Raw genomic sequence first — 19,766 nt, forward strand, 5'->3', positions numbered from 1 at the left:
ACTTTCTTTCATTTTTCCTTCCATTTGTCTGTGTCAGGTCATTGAGTGGGATACAGCTAAATGTCTGTGTGCTGCTAATTGCCAGTAAGAAATGATCTGGGGGTTTTCTGTCTCTAAACTACAGTCCCCTGGTGCTGAGAAAGCCTCTGGCCAATGCATGTGTGAATGGGTGACAGCAAAGGAGAAAAAATGCTGATGTGTGGATGTAGGCAAGAAGAAGGGAGGGGGTAGAAATTGAGCGAGGGAGAAGAGGAAAACCCACCACCTCAGCGATTCTGGGGGCCCGGCTGCTCTGAGCTGACAAAGACACCCAGATTGCAGCCAGAGGTTGTCTCAGCGAGGTGAGCCAGAGCACCCGTCATGTAACAAATCAGATTTAGCAAAACTGCTCAGTCAAGTCAGATCCGGCTTGTACCACGCTTCTTTCTTCTTATTGCTCATCTATCTGAACACAAATTACTGAACCTCCCTGCTTACACTTGAGGAATACAGTATGTATGTGCACTTAATTTACACACACAATTCAAAACAGAAGAGACTATCCGAAAGATGAATGATGGATGGATGTATTGGATTTCTTCTCCTCTTCAGTCTTTATACAAGCCTGAGGCTCGAGTAGGATGAGGACAAACCGACATGCTGTTTATCTGCTCCCAAGAAATAAGGCAATGACAACCCAGCATGTTCAGAAAAGTAACACAAAACAGGGGAAATGGGGGAGTGTAGCCATGGAGAGCTCCCTTTTTAATCATGCCCTATTTCTTTCTTGATTTCTGTCTGCACTTACATTCACTCTATATTTTTTTCTATTACCACTCTCTTTTTCTTTACATTTTTCTTATTTCCCCCAGCTCCGCACACACGCACAACCTCTCCCTCTGCTCTCTCTTATCAGTGACAGGCTGGAAACAGAAGTGAGATAAGGAAACGCCGAAGCCAATACAAGGTGTGGTGGTCGAACACCAAGGCAGATTAGTCATTGACACATTTGTCAGTTAACAATGGTGAACGTGCCGATCAACTGGCAAATAGAACTGAAACAATGAGATGAATTTCTCCTCATAATACATTATGGTCCCTGAAGCATTACCAGGTGCACACAACTGAGTCCCTGAGCTGTGGCACAACATGTCACTAGAATGGAGCTGATACTGCATACCTTTATCACTTCCTGTCACTCAATCAGTCAGACAGGCACATGAGTACATTTATACATTAAGTCAAATACAGCGGGGTCTGCTTCATCACTAGCCTTCCCTGTCTGGAATACAAAAGCTGTAATACTAATAACACATGACTAGCAGGTTTTCTGTGTTCTTTTCAACTCATAACAATAGATTTTTGTCTAGATTCTATTGTCCACTGTAACTGAGAGATTGATTGTCAAATAGGGTCCTCAATGCAATTTAAATATGGGATAATACAGCATTTTCACATAAGTAGTTTTAACAGGTTATAGCTTTCTTTCCCTGCATAGTTATTGTTAGGGGAATATATTTCTCTCATATTTTTTTTATATTATTCATAAATATAATATTTTAGTATAAATTGAATAGGCTATGTGGGATAAATGTACTGTATTGCAACTGCTAAAATAATTGCACCAACTCAAACAATCAGGTCACGACTTTAGTGTAGTCTCTTTTGTGGCAGACAAAGAGAGTTGTACTCTCTCTAAGACAATCAGGGATGATGCATTTTAGACACAATTGACCAATTATTGCTGCCATTTTGTAATCGATGGATGACACTGAAATACTCCACAACCCTTTAGTGTCTATCACTGCCTTTGTTGCAATTTGTCGCCCCCCCCCCCCCCCCCCCCACCTTGTTTTTTTTTTTCTAAGAGCTGCAACAGTTCTTATTATACATGAAATAGTGTTCACAGTCATGCCATTTGTTTTCCCATTTGTAAATTTCATGTGTGAAAGTGCTAATTAAACATTCTTGTTTTGCTGAATTTCATTTAGCTCATCGATGTTGGCTGCATTGTCTGAGAAGTTTGTTGTTTTGTTTTTTTTTTACTACTTTGGTGAAGGAAATAACCTCTTTACTGTCAGGTCATCCAAAACTTTTAAAAACCTTCATGTATAAATAGGAGTTTAATATATATATATCTTAATTTGTGTTGATTTTATTTGTCTATCAACAAATAAACAAATATCATATTTAGCTCACCTTAGTGGTATGTGGCAGGTGTCACTTCTCCCACACACTGATGTACATCTGATTAATGTAAGATATACCATTAATAGTGATTACTGATGTTGATGCCCACACAGAATAACATTGTAACATTAAATGATCAAACATATTACAATACATGGAATGTTAAACATTGAGATAATTATATAATTATCTCTATGATTAGAAAAATGTGGACTTTGAATGTCATGCTCAGGACAGACTGATTATGGATAAGCTAAATCATATTATTTCCTAACAGGCAACTGTTGACTGTTTTTACTGAGGTCACAACTATCTCCAACTTCAGTGGCTACATGAGCCAATTTACAACTACATGAAATGTGAACTACATTGGCAATGAGCAGATGTACACTAAAACAAGCAGCATTCATTACTGTTGAGTGCAGTAAGTATGCCTATGCATGCTGTGTTATTAGCAACTACCCTGTACACACAGGCAGATCGCACACCTTGGTGTGGTTCTATGCACCTTTTGATAAATACAGCCCCCTGAACTTCAGTGGCTTCTTTCCTAACAACCCACCGGAGACAAACACAGTGTATTCTTGTCCGCCACCTGCCACTTTAAATGGTGGTTCAATCAAGTGAATGGCCAGGAGTCCTTCACTCCCTTAAAATGTTTCCATTTAGAATTATTGCTGCAATAAGAGTGAAGAGTAAAGGAGAGTACAGAGCATGATGCCATTCAGTGCATTTCTTAAGCTTTCTACTTTACTTTAATCCACTTAAGACAATATTACAACAATATTACAACATTCAATTTAAAATATATTTGAAAGTATGAGTAAAGTATGAAAGGAAAGTAAAACTCCCTTCTGTTGCAGCACTGAAGAGACTGTCCCCTAGTTCTGCAAAGTTTTCATTTTTCTTGAGACTGCTCCCACTGGCTCAATTAACTATTGATCAGATTTGTGGAACCAAATGTAAATAATTAACAAAAGTGAAGATAGCATCTGCAGCTCCGCAAACAACTTTTTCTGACCAATAGTGTGTGGACAACATGCACAGGAGCCACTTTGAGGACCTCTGCAAAGTGGCTGCAGAAACACAGAAAATCACATTTTTATCTGACATTGCAGTTTTATCAGTGTGAAGCATTAGGGCCACAGTAGTAATCAAGCAGAGGCTGTTTTACTGTAGATACCAGAGTTGAAAAAATTATCTCCCTTTGACATTTAGACATAATCTAATTAATGTTCTGATGTGTCATATTGTGGGTAAATGAAAACTGGACTAGTTGTTTATACATAAACTGCATTGCAAATGATGTGCTTCAAAGAAAATCCATCATCCCATAACCAGCTCTGAGGAAGGTGATGGACTGGTTGTGTCCAACAAAGCCTGTGTAAGTAAAGATGTAACATACTGAGGAGAGAAGAGCATAAAGCTTCTTGGGGAAATACTGTACTGTCACTATGGGGGAATTGAGAAAGGGCCTCTAGGTAACCCTATTTGAATATGAATGCCTCCCATGATCCACATCAAGGGCACTGACAGGGGCACCTCTATCTACAACTACTTCCAGCGGATATAGTGGTGTGTCCACATATTTGTGTGTGCGTGTGGGTGCACAACTGATCACTCTGTGCAGTCATCTGCCACCGCATTATACCAAGGTACTTTGTACAGTGCATTAATCACAGAGACCCTTGAGCGCTTCCACGGATCCAAATATTCCGACCTTGAGGTTACAAGAAAGACATTAGTCCTGATCCATTCAAAGTATTGGAGACGGGGAGGGGAGCAGAGGGAGGGGGCAGAAAAGCTTTCAAGGTAATGAAATTCTGCCATAATTTAAAGGAAAAGACTTGTGGGGACAAGCCTGAGCCTGAGTAAGGAAAAAAAGATTAAATTGGATTTTTTTTTTTTTCCCTTTTCCCCTTTATTTTAAATTAGGCTTAAGTGCATGTGGGGGGTAGTTTTTCTTTTCCTTTTTTTCGAACAAAAGCATGATAACAGCATTAACGTCCAGAATGAATCGAATCATTTCCAAACCAATTAACCTTTGACAGAATGGATGAGTGGACAGGAATGAGAATGGTGTGTGGAGAAGAGAGGGAGAGAGGGGTGGGTAGTCGAAGGAGAGTCTGAGGCTCAGTGAAGGTGGCTGCTTGTTAAGAGCAGAGCATAAAGGGCTGCATTGTAGCATTTTTCGGATACTCCTATCAGACCAACACAAACATGCCGGTTTAAACCATTATGATGGCTGATTTGAATGGGGCAATGCCAGTTGAAATTGCAGCAGGCCTGAATGTTCAATTTCTTCAGTTAGACCAGGGTATTGGTTAGAAAAAAAAAATACAAACAACAACACAAACAAGAAAAAAAAATGCATGGTACAAGACAGCACAAGATGCAGGTAACAGGGGATGCATAGAGGACACAAACACTCACTTTCAAATCTTTGTCTTCCCTGACTGATAACAGAGAGGGTCTGCAAGTTACCCCCACTTCTTCGTTATGTTGCTCTCACTCCCTCTCATCCTCTATTTCTATTCCTCCCTCACTTACTCACACACAGCTGCAGCCGGTCCATTAAGTTAATTAAAGGCTCCATTTTGAGCTGGAGCCCGCTAGCAAATACGAGTGCCAATCAATAGATCTCTGGCTTATTTTGTGGGAGGGAGGGGTGACAGCACTGATGCTGCATTCAGGGACATGATTTGTAGCCTTGGCAGACAAGTCATATCCCCCTTTGTCTTGTCCTCTGTCATTGCCTAATTTTGTAGCTGGCCCCTTCCACAATCTCCTTCCCTCTCTTCCCTGTGGTGTTATGATTTCAACCACATCCAGCAGTTTTTCTCATTTCCCTCAGAAGTCGCAATCCTTTGTTGCTCTAGAACAGAGTGTCAATGTTTGTTTTAGTTACCACATGCATGGGGGAGTCAGGTATGCGGATCTGCAGCTGGGGTTGAACACTTGAACACTTGGGAGGTTGGGGTAGGAAGGTGGACTGAGATCAACAGGGTGTTCATGAGATGGGTGTGCTTGGGTGTGAGGAGAGGATGTAAGAGCAAAACATAGGGGGAGGATCTCAGGATGCGAGGCTGCAGCGCATTCCAGCAATCAAAACACAGAATGAGACATTCATTTTCCATGTCTGCAGACATGGAATGTCAATATATGCATTGTCATGCTGGTTTGAGGGAAGACAATTTTGGGAAGCAGTTGGCTGCAGGTTCCAAGTGATCTGGAAGATACATATGTATAGCCATGGAAAATATTCAAGCCACATTATATTGTGGTATATCTAAGTAACATACAGAAGCAGGGCCATGTAGTAGACACATCACATCACATCACAAGTCATTTGATTCAAATAGTAAGTCAGCTTCAGAAATAAAAGTTTAGCCAATGATCCTCCATTTTCTCCAAAAATCCATTTTTGCTATTGTGTCATACCACAGCAAGAGTGGAAGGCCCACAGGCTAAACAACCATCATCAGTTTCATGCAGCATTCATCTGCTATGAATAATGGCTGAGGGCAGTAGGTGGTGCGGCAGTTCAAGATCCACAGACAAGCTCTCTCTGCTGGACGCCTTGGTTCCAACAGTCCTTCCATTCCTGCAATCCTACGCCAGCAGCATGGCAGTGCCACAGCTCATCTGCCTTCTTCCCAGCAGTCATTCTACCATTCTCTCCCTCCAGGGAGGCATCCCATACAGGCCTTGATGGTTAGCCAGTGTTGTTTGTTGAAGACCTTTTTCTCCCACCTCCTTCCTCGATTCCTCTTTCTCTTTTCATCTCTCATTTTCAGTGAGAATGCCTGGTGCTTTTTCCACTTCTCTAATCTAAACTCTCTCTTTCTCTCCTCTTAGAGAAAGCCCAGGGGGGCTTGTTCATATTCTCCCATCTTATTGTGTTTCATCTCTTTCCTTATGACACAGAACTATCCCCCCTGAGTCTCCAGCTTCCAGCCAGGGAGCTGGAGAAAACGCATGGTTAACCCCATTTTGTTCTGTCTATTCAAAGGTTCCCCGACAAAGCTCTAGTGCTCACAGCAGATAAGAAATCACTCACACAGACTATAAGAAAATGTATGGTATGCATTCAACAGATTTAGAAGGCAAGGTAATTTTATACAAGTGTGGCCTCAAAAAGAGTAGTGGATTTCTGAGCAATATGTTGCACCATATTGGGCAACTTCCAAAACAATGGAAGAACACACTAAGAGAGGCATGAAAAAGTTGTTGTGCTCCAGCGCTTTTGTCTAGCCATAATGTTTCTCCTCAGATTAACTTGCAATGCACAAAAGTTACAATGAGCTCATGTCAATTATGTACCATGTTTTCATTCATTCATTCATTCATTCATTCATTCAACCGCTTATCCATTTTTGGGTTGCGGGGGTGACTGAGCCAATCCCGACTCACACTGGGCAAGGGTGGGGTACACCTTGGACAGGTCACCAGTCCATTGCAAGGCAGTACTATGTTTATGATATATAAAAAAAAAAAAATATATATATATATATATATGGGAGAGGCCCATCGTGTATATATATATATATCGTATATATATGTATATACGATGAAGTTACTCGCCTGCTGATTTGCATACACCAATTTATTGTTAAACAAAAAGAAACAAAAAGAGCAGCACTTGGCTACAAATTGGCTCAAAAGCAAAATGATGTACCCATGCCATATAATACGACTGTCAAAGAAGGGGTTATCAATAATGAGATAAGATTGATAAGGAGGATTAATGGTTGGATGCACACAAAGGATAGCGGAGAAAAAATAAGACTTCTTTCCATCGCCGTTTCTGCACTGACCTCATCTCTCTTTCACCTTACTCTTGCTCGGTTTGATTTGTCTGCCTCGGTATATTTCACTTTCTCATATCAAGCACACACTCCCACTGTGTTTCTTAAGCACATGCTACCTCATCCTCGGTCACCCTAACCACCTCATTTCTCCAGCCCTCCCTCCTCTCCAACTCTCACTCTGTGCGTAATTCAATCATCCCAAGGAGATGGATATCCGTCCCCTAGGAACGCTTACGCTCTCCATTTCCTAAAGCTCTTGATCAGATTAATTGATTGTCCCCCCCTCATATCTGCACCCCCTCTGCCGACTGAGGCTGGGGTGATGGCGGAGGGTGTGCAGAAATCAGGTTTGCATTGATATTTTTATAAAATGGCTCTTTTGTCTTCTGCCCCTGGACAGACCCCATAAAAGGACAAAAGGGAATAGATAAAGTACCTGACCCAGGAGAATGGGGGTGGTGGGTGACATGGGGAGGGGGGGCTGCAGCAACAGACAAGCAAGATTTATAAAGAGGACAAAACAACAACCTGGAGCATACAGGAGACACAGAGCAGAACAGCAGATCAAGTGACAGATAAAGAAGATGGGCAATCAATTAAATAAAATAAACAAGGTTTTGGGGTGTACTATACATGTGAGGAGAGTGTAAGCATGTACCACGATGTACCACGATGTCTGGCTGCAAGCCTGCAGAGCGCAGCAGAGGGTAGAAATGGGAGAGTCAAATCAAACCCCATAGGGACCAAAGGAAGCCCTCATCTCATCCATTATAACTGAGAGCCAAGCGGCTGCCATGCCTCCTGATTGTTGGGTCCCTGTAGACTTGTCTGTCTCTCTATCTATCTATCTATCTATCTATCTATCTATCTATCACCCTGTTTTCTGTTTTACTCCTTCTCTCCATCTCCCTCTTTTTTGGCACTGGGGATCATAGTAGATTTCGGTACTGTTCCAGGCCTTTGGCTTCTATGTTGTGCAGGGGCCAAGCGTGCACACACACACACACACACACACACACACACACACTACCAAACAAGTACACACAAAGGATACAAACTCACTCCTCTCTCTCTCTCTCTTATCTATCTGCCGCACATGTTCCCCATACGTGTAAAGCTTTTACCTGAGCGCGCCATTACAGCTGAGGCTTTTACCTCTGGAGAGCCAAATTACCTTTCAGATACAACCTTCCCTTTTTCAACTTGCCCTTGACATTTAGTTCACTTGCATTTCCCCTGTATATATAGACTCAAACACACATAAAATCACTTGCATGCACCAGCATGCAGGCACAAACACAAATGCAGACCCTAAATTGTATCCTTCAGGAATAATTTGTGATCACTTACACTACATTTTCTACTTATTGTTCTTGTTTGACAATATTTTCTATGTTCAACAAAAATTTAATGTTTGCAGTATAGAACTCATAGTTCAGACAGGATCATACTCTCACCCCAAAGTACAGCAGAGCATGTTCTTTAAAGCTAAAAAGCATTTCATAGTTTGCATTAACAGGTAAGGCTCATTTTAAATTTGCTATGGCAAGAAAACAAGACATGTCCTCCCAATAGTGTTGTGCATCCATTCAGCTTCACCATGCCCTGTCCTTATTGTCATCCAAATTAGAAAAAATATATCAAGAATTCCCCACCAACACTGAACTATCCAAATTCAGGACGTTTTTAAACCAGGAAATATGATTAGCACTGCAAAAGTAATTGTAGATAATTAGAAATTGATGTTTTCTCTCCACAATTAATCATGCATATTGTGCTTGATTACATACATTCATTTTTATATTATCACTGATTTCAGTTACTACCTTTTCAATAAAGTGGTTGGAATCTCCTGATTCCACTGTGAAGCGACACTTTACTGATCTTTTGCAAGACAGTTCATGAAAGCCAATCCTGTACTTTCCACCATTAAAATGTGGAGAAAGGGTTTATCAAGTCAAACATTTTTTCAGAGGTAAGGGAATGCACATTGACTATGGCATTTTAAATGTAACAAATACCATTTTGTTTTATTTTAGCTTATTATGTTGAGTCTACTGTCCATTGTTCAGCATTAAAAGTTTACTTTTTAAATAGGACCATAATACTAGGAGAAAATCACTTTTTTGATCTGAAGTTGTGAGCTGACAATACAACAGACAGCTCTGACAACATCCGACAGCGATGGTAAGTTTAGCCACAGGTGAAACAGATACTGAACTTTTAAACAGATTAAGTCATGGAAACAAAGCTTAGAGTTAAATTCCACTTTAATTCCTCCTTAATGATTTTATACTAGAATGATTTGTATCATGTGATTTACACGAAAAATTATGATCAAGAATTAATCTTAAAATTTTAGCAAGTAGTAGCAACAAAGTTTACTTATGGATTGCAACTTAATCCACTTGTAATAGGCACTTCCTATTTTAAATGTGTAAATTTCATCCAAATGCCAGCAAAACTGCAAGAATGAAAGCAAGACGAAACTAGAACACCACTGAGATGTGCAAAGTCTCCTAGAAAGTGTAATAATAGTCACCGTGATGAGAACATATTCAAACAAGAATGAGATTGCTTATTGTTCAGTTGCAGCATCACAGATAATGAGTGTAAAATTCTTCATTGCTATCAAAAATGTTAGGGAAACACAAGTAATTGTTTCCAGGCAATGGCAAAACTGATTTTCCACCAGAATGTTACCTCACATAAAGCCCACTGCTGCACCATTAGGGCGTGAGAGGGGAAATGTTAATGACGTGCAGCAGATGATTCATTGAGTGCACAGAAACACATGCTGCTGCTCCCTGCTGCTTGGAGGAGGAACAACCATGTCAGTGGCAGAAGGCAACAGGAACTGTGTGCACGTGTGCACCTGTGCAGAGAAGATGCTGATATTGATTGGACGGACTTGTTTGGCTAAATATGCTGCCTGTGTATTTCATAGTCAACTTAAGAATTTGAGAGTTTCATTTGCACAGGGGAAAACATATACACAGCATTTTTTTAGTCAGGAAGCTAAGCCTCTAACATGAACACATACACACAAAAACACAGATGAGTTTACACACTTGTGCTTGTATGCTTGGGTACTGGGCCCACAAACTAAATCAACACAGAATCTTTTTTTCTTCCTATCCAGACTTTTTATTTGCTAGGGGGCCAAGCTCTCAGACTGGGATTGATCCTGAGCTGCCGTCTTGAACCTGTGCCCCTAGGGCAGCTCACTGCAAACACACAGTTACCTCTCTCCACTAACTCCAATCACGGTTACGCTCACTGTTACACTATATCCAAGTATATGACCACAGAATAGATGAATGCACTGACCAAGTGGCAACCATCTATACCGGGACCATATAAACAAGCAAAGGGAAGAGCAAATAAAATAAGATAAAGGAAAAATTTATCTCTTCCATTAAAACATTTTCCAGACACTTGCTTACTGAAGTCACAATAGACATGAGCAATTGACTCTTCATCTGCCAATGATTTTAAAAATGACAAGTGCGTGTTTTCTTTTTGTTTTTCTTTTTAATCAATAAGCATAACAGCCAGACTAGATATGACAGCAACAATTTCATAGCAGCAGTTTCCATTTGCTGAGTGCTGAGTTTTCATGGGCAGAGGACAAAAGAAATCCATTATTTCTTGCAAAGGCAAAGACTCATTTGAACATTTTACATAAATAATTCATACAAAGAGAGTTGCTTTTACAGTGTTTTCACCTGAAGACAGACAGCTAACTAGCTAAAAAGCTCACTCACCCACCCACCCTTCCACCTCTCTTTGAAGTTGAAAAAAAAAAAAAAAAAAAATTAGAAAAGGGGCATAATTTGCTTGATTCATTTATTGTTGCTTACTATGAATAAATGCCATTAAGACTGGCTGCTGCGCCACAGTTGTGAAGTTATAGAATAGCTCGCAGCATAGTGGGAAGTGAAATAAAGCATCATGGTGATTAGAAGAATGCATCCATCCTGCACACACTGTGCCAATATGAAGCCTAATGGCTATTTGGAGGCTTGTGTGTTGAACCACACACACAAACATATATAGTACACTCAAATACACAATTACTCTCCAAGTTTTCCTGTTACTGCCCTGGGTTCTTATAGAGTGCATATGATTGATAGGTTGTGTGAGACAGGTGGAGAATTGAAGTGAGCTAATCTACACTGCCTCCTACAGGATAATGGCCCACATTGGACGTGGGAGTGTGTGAAAAACTGCCATCATCCTCAACAGTCAGGTTGATAATGCTGACAACAAACGTTTGCATAGCACATGTCAACCTTTCACATTCAACCACTGCAATTCCTTGACAGCAAAGGTAGAGTAAAAAAGATTGTACTTATACACTCCTGTATCTCAGAGTTGAGTGTAACTGTAAATGAAAAATTCTTGGATGTTCTCTGACAGATATTTTCTTCATGGACTGATTATGTTTCTTCCTTGCAAGCTCTAATTAAGTCCCAATAGCATTTCATTTACTTTTAAATTGTATTTAGAGAACAAACCCCCATCCCCATTTTCACATACAGAGTTCCCTAATGACACATTTAGCAGTATAGCCTTTTGTCTATACTGTGTGAAAACCTTAAGCATTGGATTGGTCAATTCTTACCAAAGGTCAGCGCCCCTACCTTCCATGATATGCGGTTGCCTTTGGTGTCATGCTCCAGTGCCATTGGAAATTCTCCGCGCTCATAGAACTTACGAAAGATGGTTGGTTTAGAAGGGCGTTCCCGAAAAGCTCCGGCAGCAGGAGGACCCACCACCTGGTCAGACACAAAGGGGAAAATGGAAATGAAGAGTAACATAGAGAAACAGACACAATTAGACGTACACAACAATTGAACACATAAAAATAAAATCACACCCACTGCCTTTTCTTAAAGGTAATTCAGGGAGACACGTGCCTGATTCTCTGTGCCTCTAAGGAAGGCGAAACAAAGATAGTGTGTGCTTGTGTGTGCATGTGTGTGTGCTGGCCCTGTAGCCAGAGGCACTGCCAAAGGCATTGTTAGGATCATCTTTTTTTCTGCCTCCATATTGGATATGTGCTATTACTGTGCCACTGAAAGCCAAAGGGACCCCTCTTGCATCCGTCACAGTGTCTGGTACGTTTGTGGGGGACATTGGTAGTGGTATACATACAACAGATGTGAGTAAAAGCAACACATTGGAGTGGATAAGAGAGGGACCAAAGATTTTAGGGTTGGAAAAATAATTTGTCATTTTAATGGTTTTCCATGTGAACAAATAGATTGGTGCTACTGTTCAATCTTACAAAAAAATGATGTATTAATTTGTTGAAAGTTAATACATAGGCCCCAAAAGGACCAATTACCCTAAAAATACCTACAAAGACACATTCATAGCCCAATGACAAAGTAACTAAAACTTCACTGTGTAGACCCTGTGGTGAGATTGTTGAAGTGGGAGCCACTCATGCACTCGAGGAGCTTGGATTTATTTGATTGAAAATATTAGAGCTTTGCAAACAACATGTTTTAGTGGACAAATGACAGAATGTTGGAGCCTATCTTTTCCCAGTATTTCCCATGTGCGCTTCCTCCGCCATCTGTGTCGCACTGCCACATGACTGGCAGATGTGTTGCTGTCATTAATCCTCAGATTACCACCCACTGAGAAACAAAATTTTGCCACAGCAGCCCACAGGCAGCGCAAAGTGGAACTGAGATGTGTTATCTTGGGCATGACTGCTCAAAATTGGTGTGCAATTTGAGAGATTTTAAAAAAGTTTTAGTGTATTGCTATAATTCTACCCAACGGTATTTTGGATTTTTATGTTACATCATTTATCAGTGTTGCCCGTTTGTTGCATAATTCAAAAATAAATATGGAAAAGCCTAGAACCACAAAAGTAGCTCGGTAAATCTGCCACCAAGGAATGATGTAACATGGATTCAAGTTTAAGCTGCGCATGGAACATAGAGAAGCTGGTGATAGTATATCTAGGCTAAAGAGAAACAAGACAAAAGGAAGAAGCTATGATGGGGTACTCTACAGGAGTGTGTCTGAGCACTGACTGCATTTAAACAGCCCTAATGCACCATGGGATCACGGTTCAGTCATTTCAAATGAATTCGTTTGGAGCACTTGTTTACCATGCCAGGGAATTCAGAATAATATTATGCTGAATTAACAGGCACAGGTTTGTATACCTGCTGGAAAAAGACGACCCAAACAAAATGTCTGTGACTAACAATGCATGTAAAACACAACAATAGACACTTTGCATTATCACTTACTGTACTAGTACAAAAGAAATCCTTCACAACAAATAATATACAATGCATGTCTGCTATCAGATTAATATGTATATTTTTAAACAATGTCTCTTCTTTTGAATGTCATTTTTGTTTAAATGGTCTGGTTAATTATGATGGACAAAACAAAAACTATTTTTGTACATCCCTGTATATAGTATTTATGAAAGGGTGAAATGACTTCTTGTTTTCCTTATGTTAGTTTTCTTTGAAGTTTTTCAATTATCATTTCAGTTTTTCAATCTTTCGATCATCATTACAAGTTATAGTCAGATTGGATCATGGGAATGCAGTTTCTGTCCAAAGTATTCAGTAAGTTCTTAAAAAAAGCCCTTTATCTTTAGCTTATATTTATATGTCTTTGAGATGCAACAAATACCATTATCATTTGTTTGTCTTCCCTCTTTTCTCTGTCGGTTGAGTCCCCTCACTGAAGGAATTGTTTTGTGGTCCTAGCAGTGGAAATAGAAAGCTGTAAAATGTGCAAGATCAGTGCTGCTCTAGCCTGCAGGAGTGACAAAGCCCTCATATCCAGGTGACTACAACGGCAGTTGAACCATGCTGCACCGGGAAACTAAAAATAGCTCAAACTGGGCAGCGGGGAGAGAATGAACCCAGACTGCACTGACTAGCTGAGCAGCTTTTATGGTCAGGAATGATGACGCTGCACTCAATTCCATGGCCTGTCTCCATGGCTGAGGTGTTGCAAGCTTACTACAGTTATGACCACTTGCACTCCAAGAGTCACATACTAGCATGCAAAAAAGGCAAAATTTCCCGTGGCCCTGCTCACCATAGAAAAAGACAAATACACAAGCCATTTTCTCCATCATTTTTGTAGGTTGCTGTTCCTTGCAGTGTAAGAAGAACTGTAATAGTACAGTATTTTGAAGAGATTATCACCTGCTGGGTTCCTGATGCCTTCTGAAGATCCCCCTGCTTGTGTTCTGCTATTCAAGACATTTGGGTGAACAGCTCCTGCATACTTAGAGAAACTGCTATCACAGAACCACAAGCTAATACCTATACCAACCAAGCTACATTGTATTAATGTTGCTTAGCAAGTACTAGTTAGTATCCTTGTTTCTGAGAAGCATTCATTTATTTATAGAGAGAGCATAAACATAATTTCATTTCAGAAACATTCATAATGTAAGGAACAACTTGTACAGATGGCCAAGGATTTGTGTTTTACATACAATTTGCAATCTTAAAGCTGAAGAGTCTTCTGTACTGTTAGCTACCACATGGCATAATTTTTTGTTTTGCAAATCTGCCAAGCACATTTGTATCATTGCACAGTGCTCTCTCTGTTCGCAACCCCAACAAATGTTAGTGTGAATAGCCACAAAGGTCTCTGTGTTGTCACATGAAGTGGTACAAAAAGGCTCTTGCAGTAGAGCTTATCAAAAATTCATCCCTCTTCTAAAACAATGGCATAAACATAGACAGTGAAGTAGACAAACAAAAGGAGCACATACACCTATACAAGCAGATAACATCCCACTCCACAGTTGAGGCCATAAAGTGAGCCTGTGAGGCGACAGGCTACAGAACAGAGATAGAAGTGGTGTAAGGCAATAAAGGGAGGAGGTGTCTGTTTTGTGTGCCCCTGGTGTACACATCAGGGAGTCATAACAAGGCAGTACTGGTCAGATGAGCTCCAGGCTGTCATTTCTCTCCTTCGCCTTCATTCTGCCTCCAGATCTGTTTCCTCCCTAATGCTGTTGTCCACTCCAACTAGTTCCACCGTAAACCTAGCTGCTCTAAGACCCACAGAGGCAATAACACACAAACATGCACTCACGCACATACACACACACACTGGCACACTGAACATGCTGAGCTCCCCATGGTAGAGCCCCTGCAGAGGTGATTGAACACAAGCAGGGCCTTATGCTCCTGTCATTTATAAAGGTGTCAGCTTGAGAAACAGAGATGCTCCCTCTAACCTTATTAGTATGGCACTTCCATGGCTCTTCTGCTTGATGTTGACACATGGGGTGGGTGGGATAGTCAAAAGGCAAAAGGAAAAAATGGAAAGAAAGAAATTAAGACAGAGGCAGAGGTGGGATAAAGGTGGAGAATGCAATCAGCCAGAGAGGGACTAACTCATGATGAAGCTGGAAAAAAATGGAATGAGAAGGAATAGAGACAAAGAGAGAGGAAATCAATAAATAGAGATGGAGAATGGGGGAGGATGATGGAGAAATAGTGGATATGAGAGGAAAAGGGAGACAGAGAGACAAGAGGTGTGGCTCATCAATTCTGAGGGTGAGTTCAGCATGGCAGGGCTGCTGCAGCATGTAGGTGATCCATCACTGTGCCTGGGCCTCCAGCTCCATCGCTCTCTCATCTCACTATATCTCTGCCCCCATACCGTCAGCCCAAAACACCTCTGAAGACTTCTGATAGATATATTGAGAGGAAATGCCAATTCATTGTCAGCCCTGCATTACCGTCACAACTGCATTTGGTCAGACGAGAACCTCATTAATCTCTCATTTCATTTTAACCAATCTCCCATCAATGCTCTGCGCACCTGTGTCTGTCTAAGCAAAAATGAATTTTGTTACTTTGCATTTGTAGGAGGGGGCAAGGGTGCAAATGCACATGGGTGTGTTATATCACCTTTTTAGTGAGGCAGCAAAGGGGCTAGGCACCCTCTAGCTTGCTTGCACTCTCTCCCCTTTCACAGCTGTGTTCGGTTGAGGTCATTGAAATCTAGCTCTGTACAGAAGGCCACCTTTCCTGAAGGAGGGAGCGGGATAGGTGAGTCACAGAGGATGGACTAGACAGGCTGAGGCTCTCCTGATAAGGTCAGCATGCGCATTGCTGCAGCAGGCAAAAAAAAAAAATTAGCTCTCTATATTTACAGGGCATTTTCTGTCATAGCCCAACCGGCTACCTGCCCGTTACCCACTGGGGATACAGGCTGGGCTAGAGATGTATGCTTTATTCTCAACCTGCATTTAAATGAACAAAACACAGACAGCATTTTGGAGTATTTAAGCTGTTAGGGGATGCCTACAATATGGTCATGTCCAAACAGTTATTCAGCACGATTTTCTGTCAACTCATTACCTCTGAGGGGCAAAACACAGTCTGGTGGGAGGCTGATTTCTTTCAGAAGAATAAATCTACAATATTTGTGCAGAACTCCATTAATTTCTCATGACCAAACAGCAAGAAGTGCAATCAGCCTATGAGTTTCATTATGTGCTGAAATTAGCCCTGTTGTGAAAGACAAGGTCAGATGGGTACAAATGACTAAAGAGCCCTCACTGGCTGAGAAAACCAAAGTGATGCAAGGTAAGTATTTTGTTCAGTGCTCACAGGACACAATAGGTCTGCCTCACAAATGCTACAGTGTCAGGGGGATTTGCATCAACTATATTGACTGCACACCTGCAGAAGAGCAGGATGATTTTAATAAAAAATGATGACACCACTAGGCAAATACGACACTACATACCTTATATCAGTACAAAGGTAAAAGGATGAAACCGGTGACAGCTATCTACTATTGAACTATGCGCAAGAGCGATAACTTTAAAGAACTTATAAAAGAAGCTTCAAGTTTCAAAAGAACCCCCTACTGTTTTCTGTCTCCTCTAGTTTAACACCATCACTTAAAAGAATAGCATAGACACAGGAAGACTGTAACAGGATGTGATAGAAAAAGTTTGAGGTAAGAATGTGCAAGTGAAAAAGGCTCTGTGTGAGTAAGCAGAAGAGAGTGAGCAAGACAGCACGAGGGAAAGAGAGGGAGTGAGAATGCTCGAAGTATTTTCCATCTTCTCTGTGTGGCTCACTTATCACCCAGGCAGCAGGGCAGCCTTTTGCTTACAGAACCCTATTGGCTGATTCATATCACCAAACCACAGTTGAGATGATGGCACAGAGTGAATCAGCCTTCATGGCAAAGGCAGACTATATTAACTCTTACTCCTTGTAAAGTGCATGGCAAACCACATGCACCGAGACTTCAAGGAAACCTGCACATTGCTTTACTAACATGGTAGAACTAAAACCAAGATGCATTTCAAACACCATTGTGTGTCTTTACTCACAAAAAATACCATACATTTACCATGTGATAAACACATGTTAAACCCCTTTGGGACATAGCTGTTAACTAGCAGCCTTGGATAAAGAACCAAAAAGCTATACTTCAGTAAAAGTACAGTTACCTTGGTGGAAAAGGACTCAAGTAAAAGTGAAAGTCGCCAATTAGAATACTACTTAAGTGACATTCTGAAAGTAGCTAATATTTATTGTTTATTTATTGAGTAAAAGGAACCAAAATGAAAAGTATTTTTAACGTATTTTAAGTAAATGCTGTCAAAATTATTGTTTTCAAAAACTGTTTATTAACAATTTTTGATATTTTCAAACAACAAACAAAAATGAAACATACAACCAACACAGACTTGTACAGTTCCAACAACCACAAGGCTACCATTTGTCTTGGCTTGGTGCCTGTAGGGCTGAATATAGGGGACTACACAGCACAGCACAGCACAGCTGAGTGGGAGCCAGCTTGCCCTCAGTCCAGACACATATATACTTATTTTTTCATTCATTCATTCACTCTCTCACACACACCCACACTCAAACAGATTATATGCAGGAATTCTGAAATTAGTTTAAACTCCATTTTAGGGATCTTCTCAAAATAATTGAACACTTCATCACGACTACAAGCTGTAATAAGCAACACATCTTTAACTTCCTTAACAAATGTAGTTTACAATAAAATCTATAGAGCACAAGCATATAATAGAAGCAACAAAGCTCAAAAGATTGTGAATAATATAAAGTCACAAGGTGAAAACTCATGACGTGCTTCATTTCACTTGCTTTGCATACCGTTGATGTGGGACTGGACTTGATGCCAATCGTGGTTGCGCTTATTTTTTTTACAGTCTGTAAGCCTCAGTTACAAGCTTCAGCCATAATTGAAACTAAGTCTCCAGCAAAGAGTCCACAAACTTACATCTCATTATTTCTGAGTCAGTTTCACACCAGGAGTGGGGTGGCGGTTAACATCACCTGACCTCTGCGTTAATGTAACGTTACTGTCTCTGGTGTAGGTGCCAGAAAGCAAAAAATCTCTGTTGAGGGGATGAGTAACGTCACCTGTACGCACGTGGCCTCAAGCCCGCTGTACGTCGCTGTTTTTTAACAGCATAACATCATTAACAAATGACATTAACCTGGCCTAAGTCCAGTCCCCCCTGGTTAACCACACCTGCTTTGAGGGTAATGAGGGTGGTACAATACACCCTTGCTGACTAGTCTTTGCAGGACTGGTTAAATACTGTACTTTTTTTTTTTCTCCATTTCCTGTTTATTACTAACAGTTTCATTCACCCAATTATAGCCAGTTTTCTGCAACCTAATAATAGGTGTATCATGTATGATGTGAGTGTTTGCAAAGAAAGCAAACCACACCCTCTAGTCCAGTCTGTTAAGAGAGCAGGGCACACACTGATCCAAAGATGTCTTTATAGCCCCAGTGAGTGACGACACCTGATGATATTAAAACACTGTGCTGGGCCATGAAATTAATGAGACACAAAAGGAAAAGCACATCCCTAACGTGCCTTAGTTGCCACTACTGCTGCTGAGAAAGAAGAATATACCTGCTCACTAGGGGTGTTAGCAATTAATTGACTATCGATTCATTATAAATAAGAATTTAATATATGAAATTAAGTGTCAATTAGTTGACCATTTGGCAAGCCTGACGTACCTGAATACAATGTACACAGTGCAGGAGCACACAAACATGACATGGTCAAAACTGAGTGAAGTGATGGGCATGCATTTTTTTATTCAGTATATTGTAAGATATATAAATGGATGTCATCAATAAACTTCCTCATAATTACATTTAATTAAAAGAAATCATAGAATATTAGATTAGTCCAAAGCAGCACTTTTTCAATGTGCTCATGAAGTGATAGTTATAGTTGAGAATGGTAACTCATGCTAAAGTTACAAATGTTTGTTTTGTAGGTTGTAAGGAGACAGCTGATCAAGTACAAAAAAAACTGTCAGAAAAGATGCTGAGGTGGGCAAGCAGGATGGAACCAGAGGAGGAAATGAATAGATGGAAAGTGAGACAACTAGGTGAGTGAAGTTGTGGCCATACACTTTAGTTAGCTATGGAAGATTTGATTTGGCAGCAACAGGCCCACAGGGGGAGAAATAGGAGAAGAAGAAAGCCAGGGCAGCAGGGGGCCATTGGTTTCACTAGAGAGCTGTGGACACAGACAGCCACACTGAACAGATAGGACAGTCTGCAACCTCACCACACCTCACACCACACCACCCATACAAGTGACACAGGTAGCTAGGCACTGGCAGATACCAAGGAATTGGGGAAGCTGTGGACTGAGAAGTAATCTACATATGTCAGGACATACAAGCTCCACCTCAGATATGGGAGTATTGTTTAACAGTGATGAACATTATCTAGGTT

The 19,766-nt window shown here is 40.7% G+C and overlaps 1 protein-coding gene across 1 annotated transcript in view; it reads right to left on the reverse strand.

Annotated features, from left to right (window-relative positions):
• pacrg (PARK2 co-regulated) overlaps positions 1-19,766 on the reverse strand; it is a 117,151-nt gene that overhangs the window by 86,604 nt on the left and 10,781 nt on the right. Inside the window, exon 2 of the mRNA XM_029494309.1 lies at positions 11,627-11,761. Within this exon, the coding sequence (XP_029350169.1) occupies positions 11,627-11,761 (135 nt within the window). The remainder of the gene's footprint in view (positions 1-11,626; positions 11,762-19,766) is intronic.

The sequence above is a fragment of the Echeneis naucrates genome, chromosome 22 (genome assembly GCF_900963305.1).
Source record: "Echeneis naucrates chromosome 22, fEcheNa1.1, whole genome shotgun sequence".
Lineage (NCBI taxonomy): Eukaryota > Metazoa > Chordata > Actinopteri > Carangiformes > Echeneidae > Echeneis > Echeneis naucrates.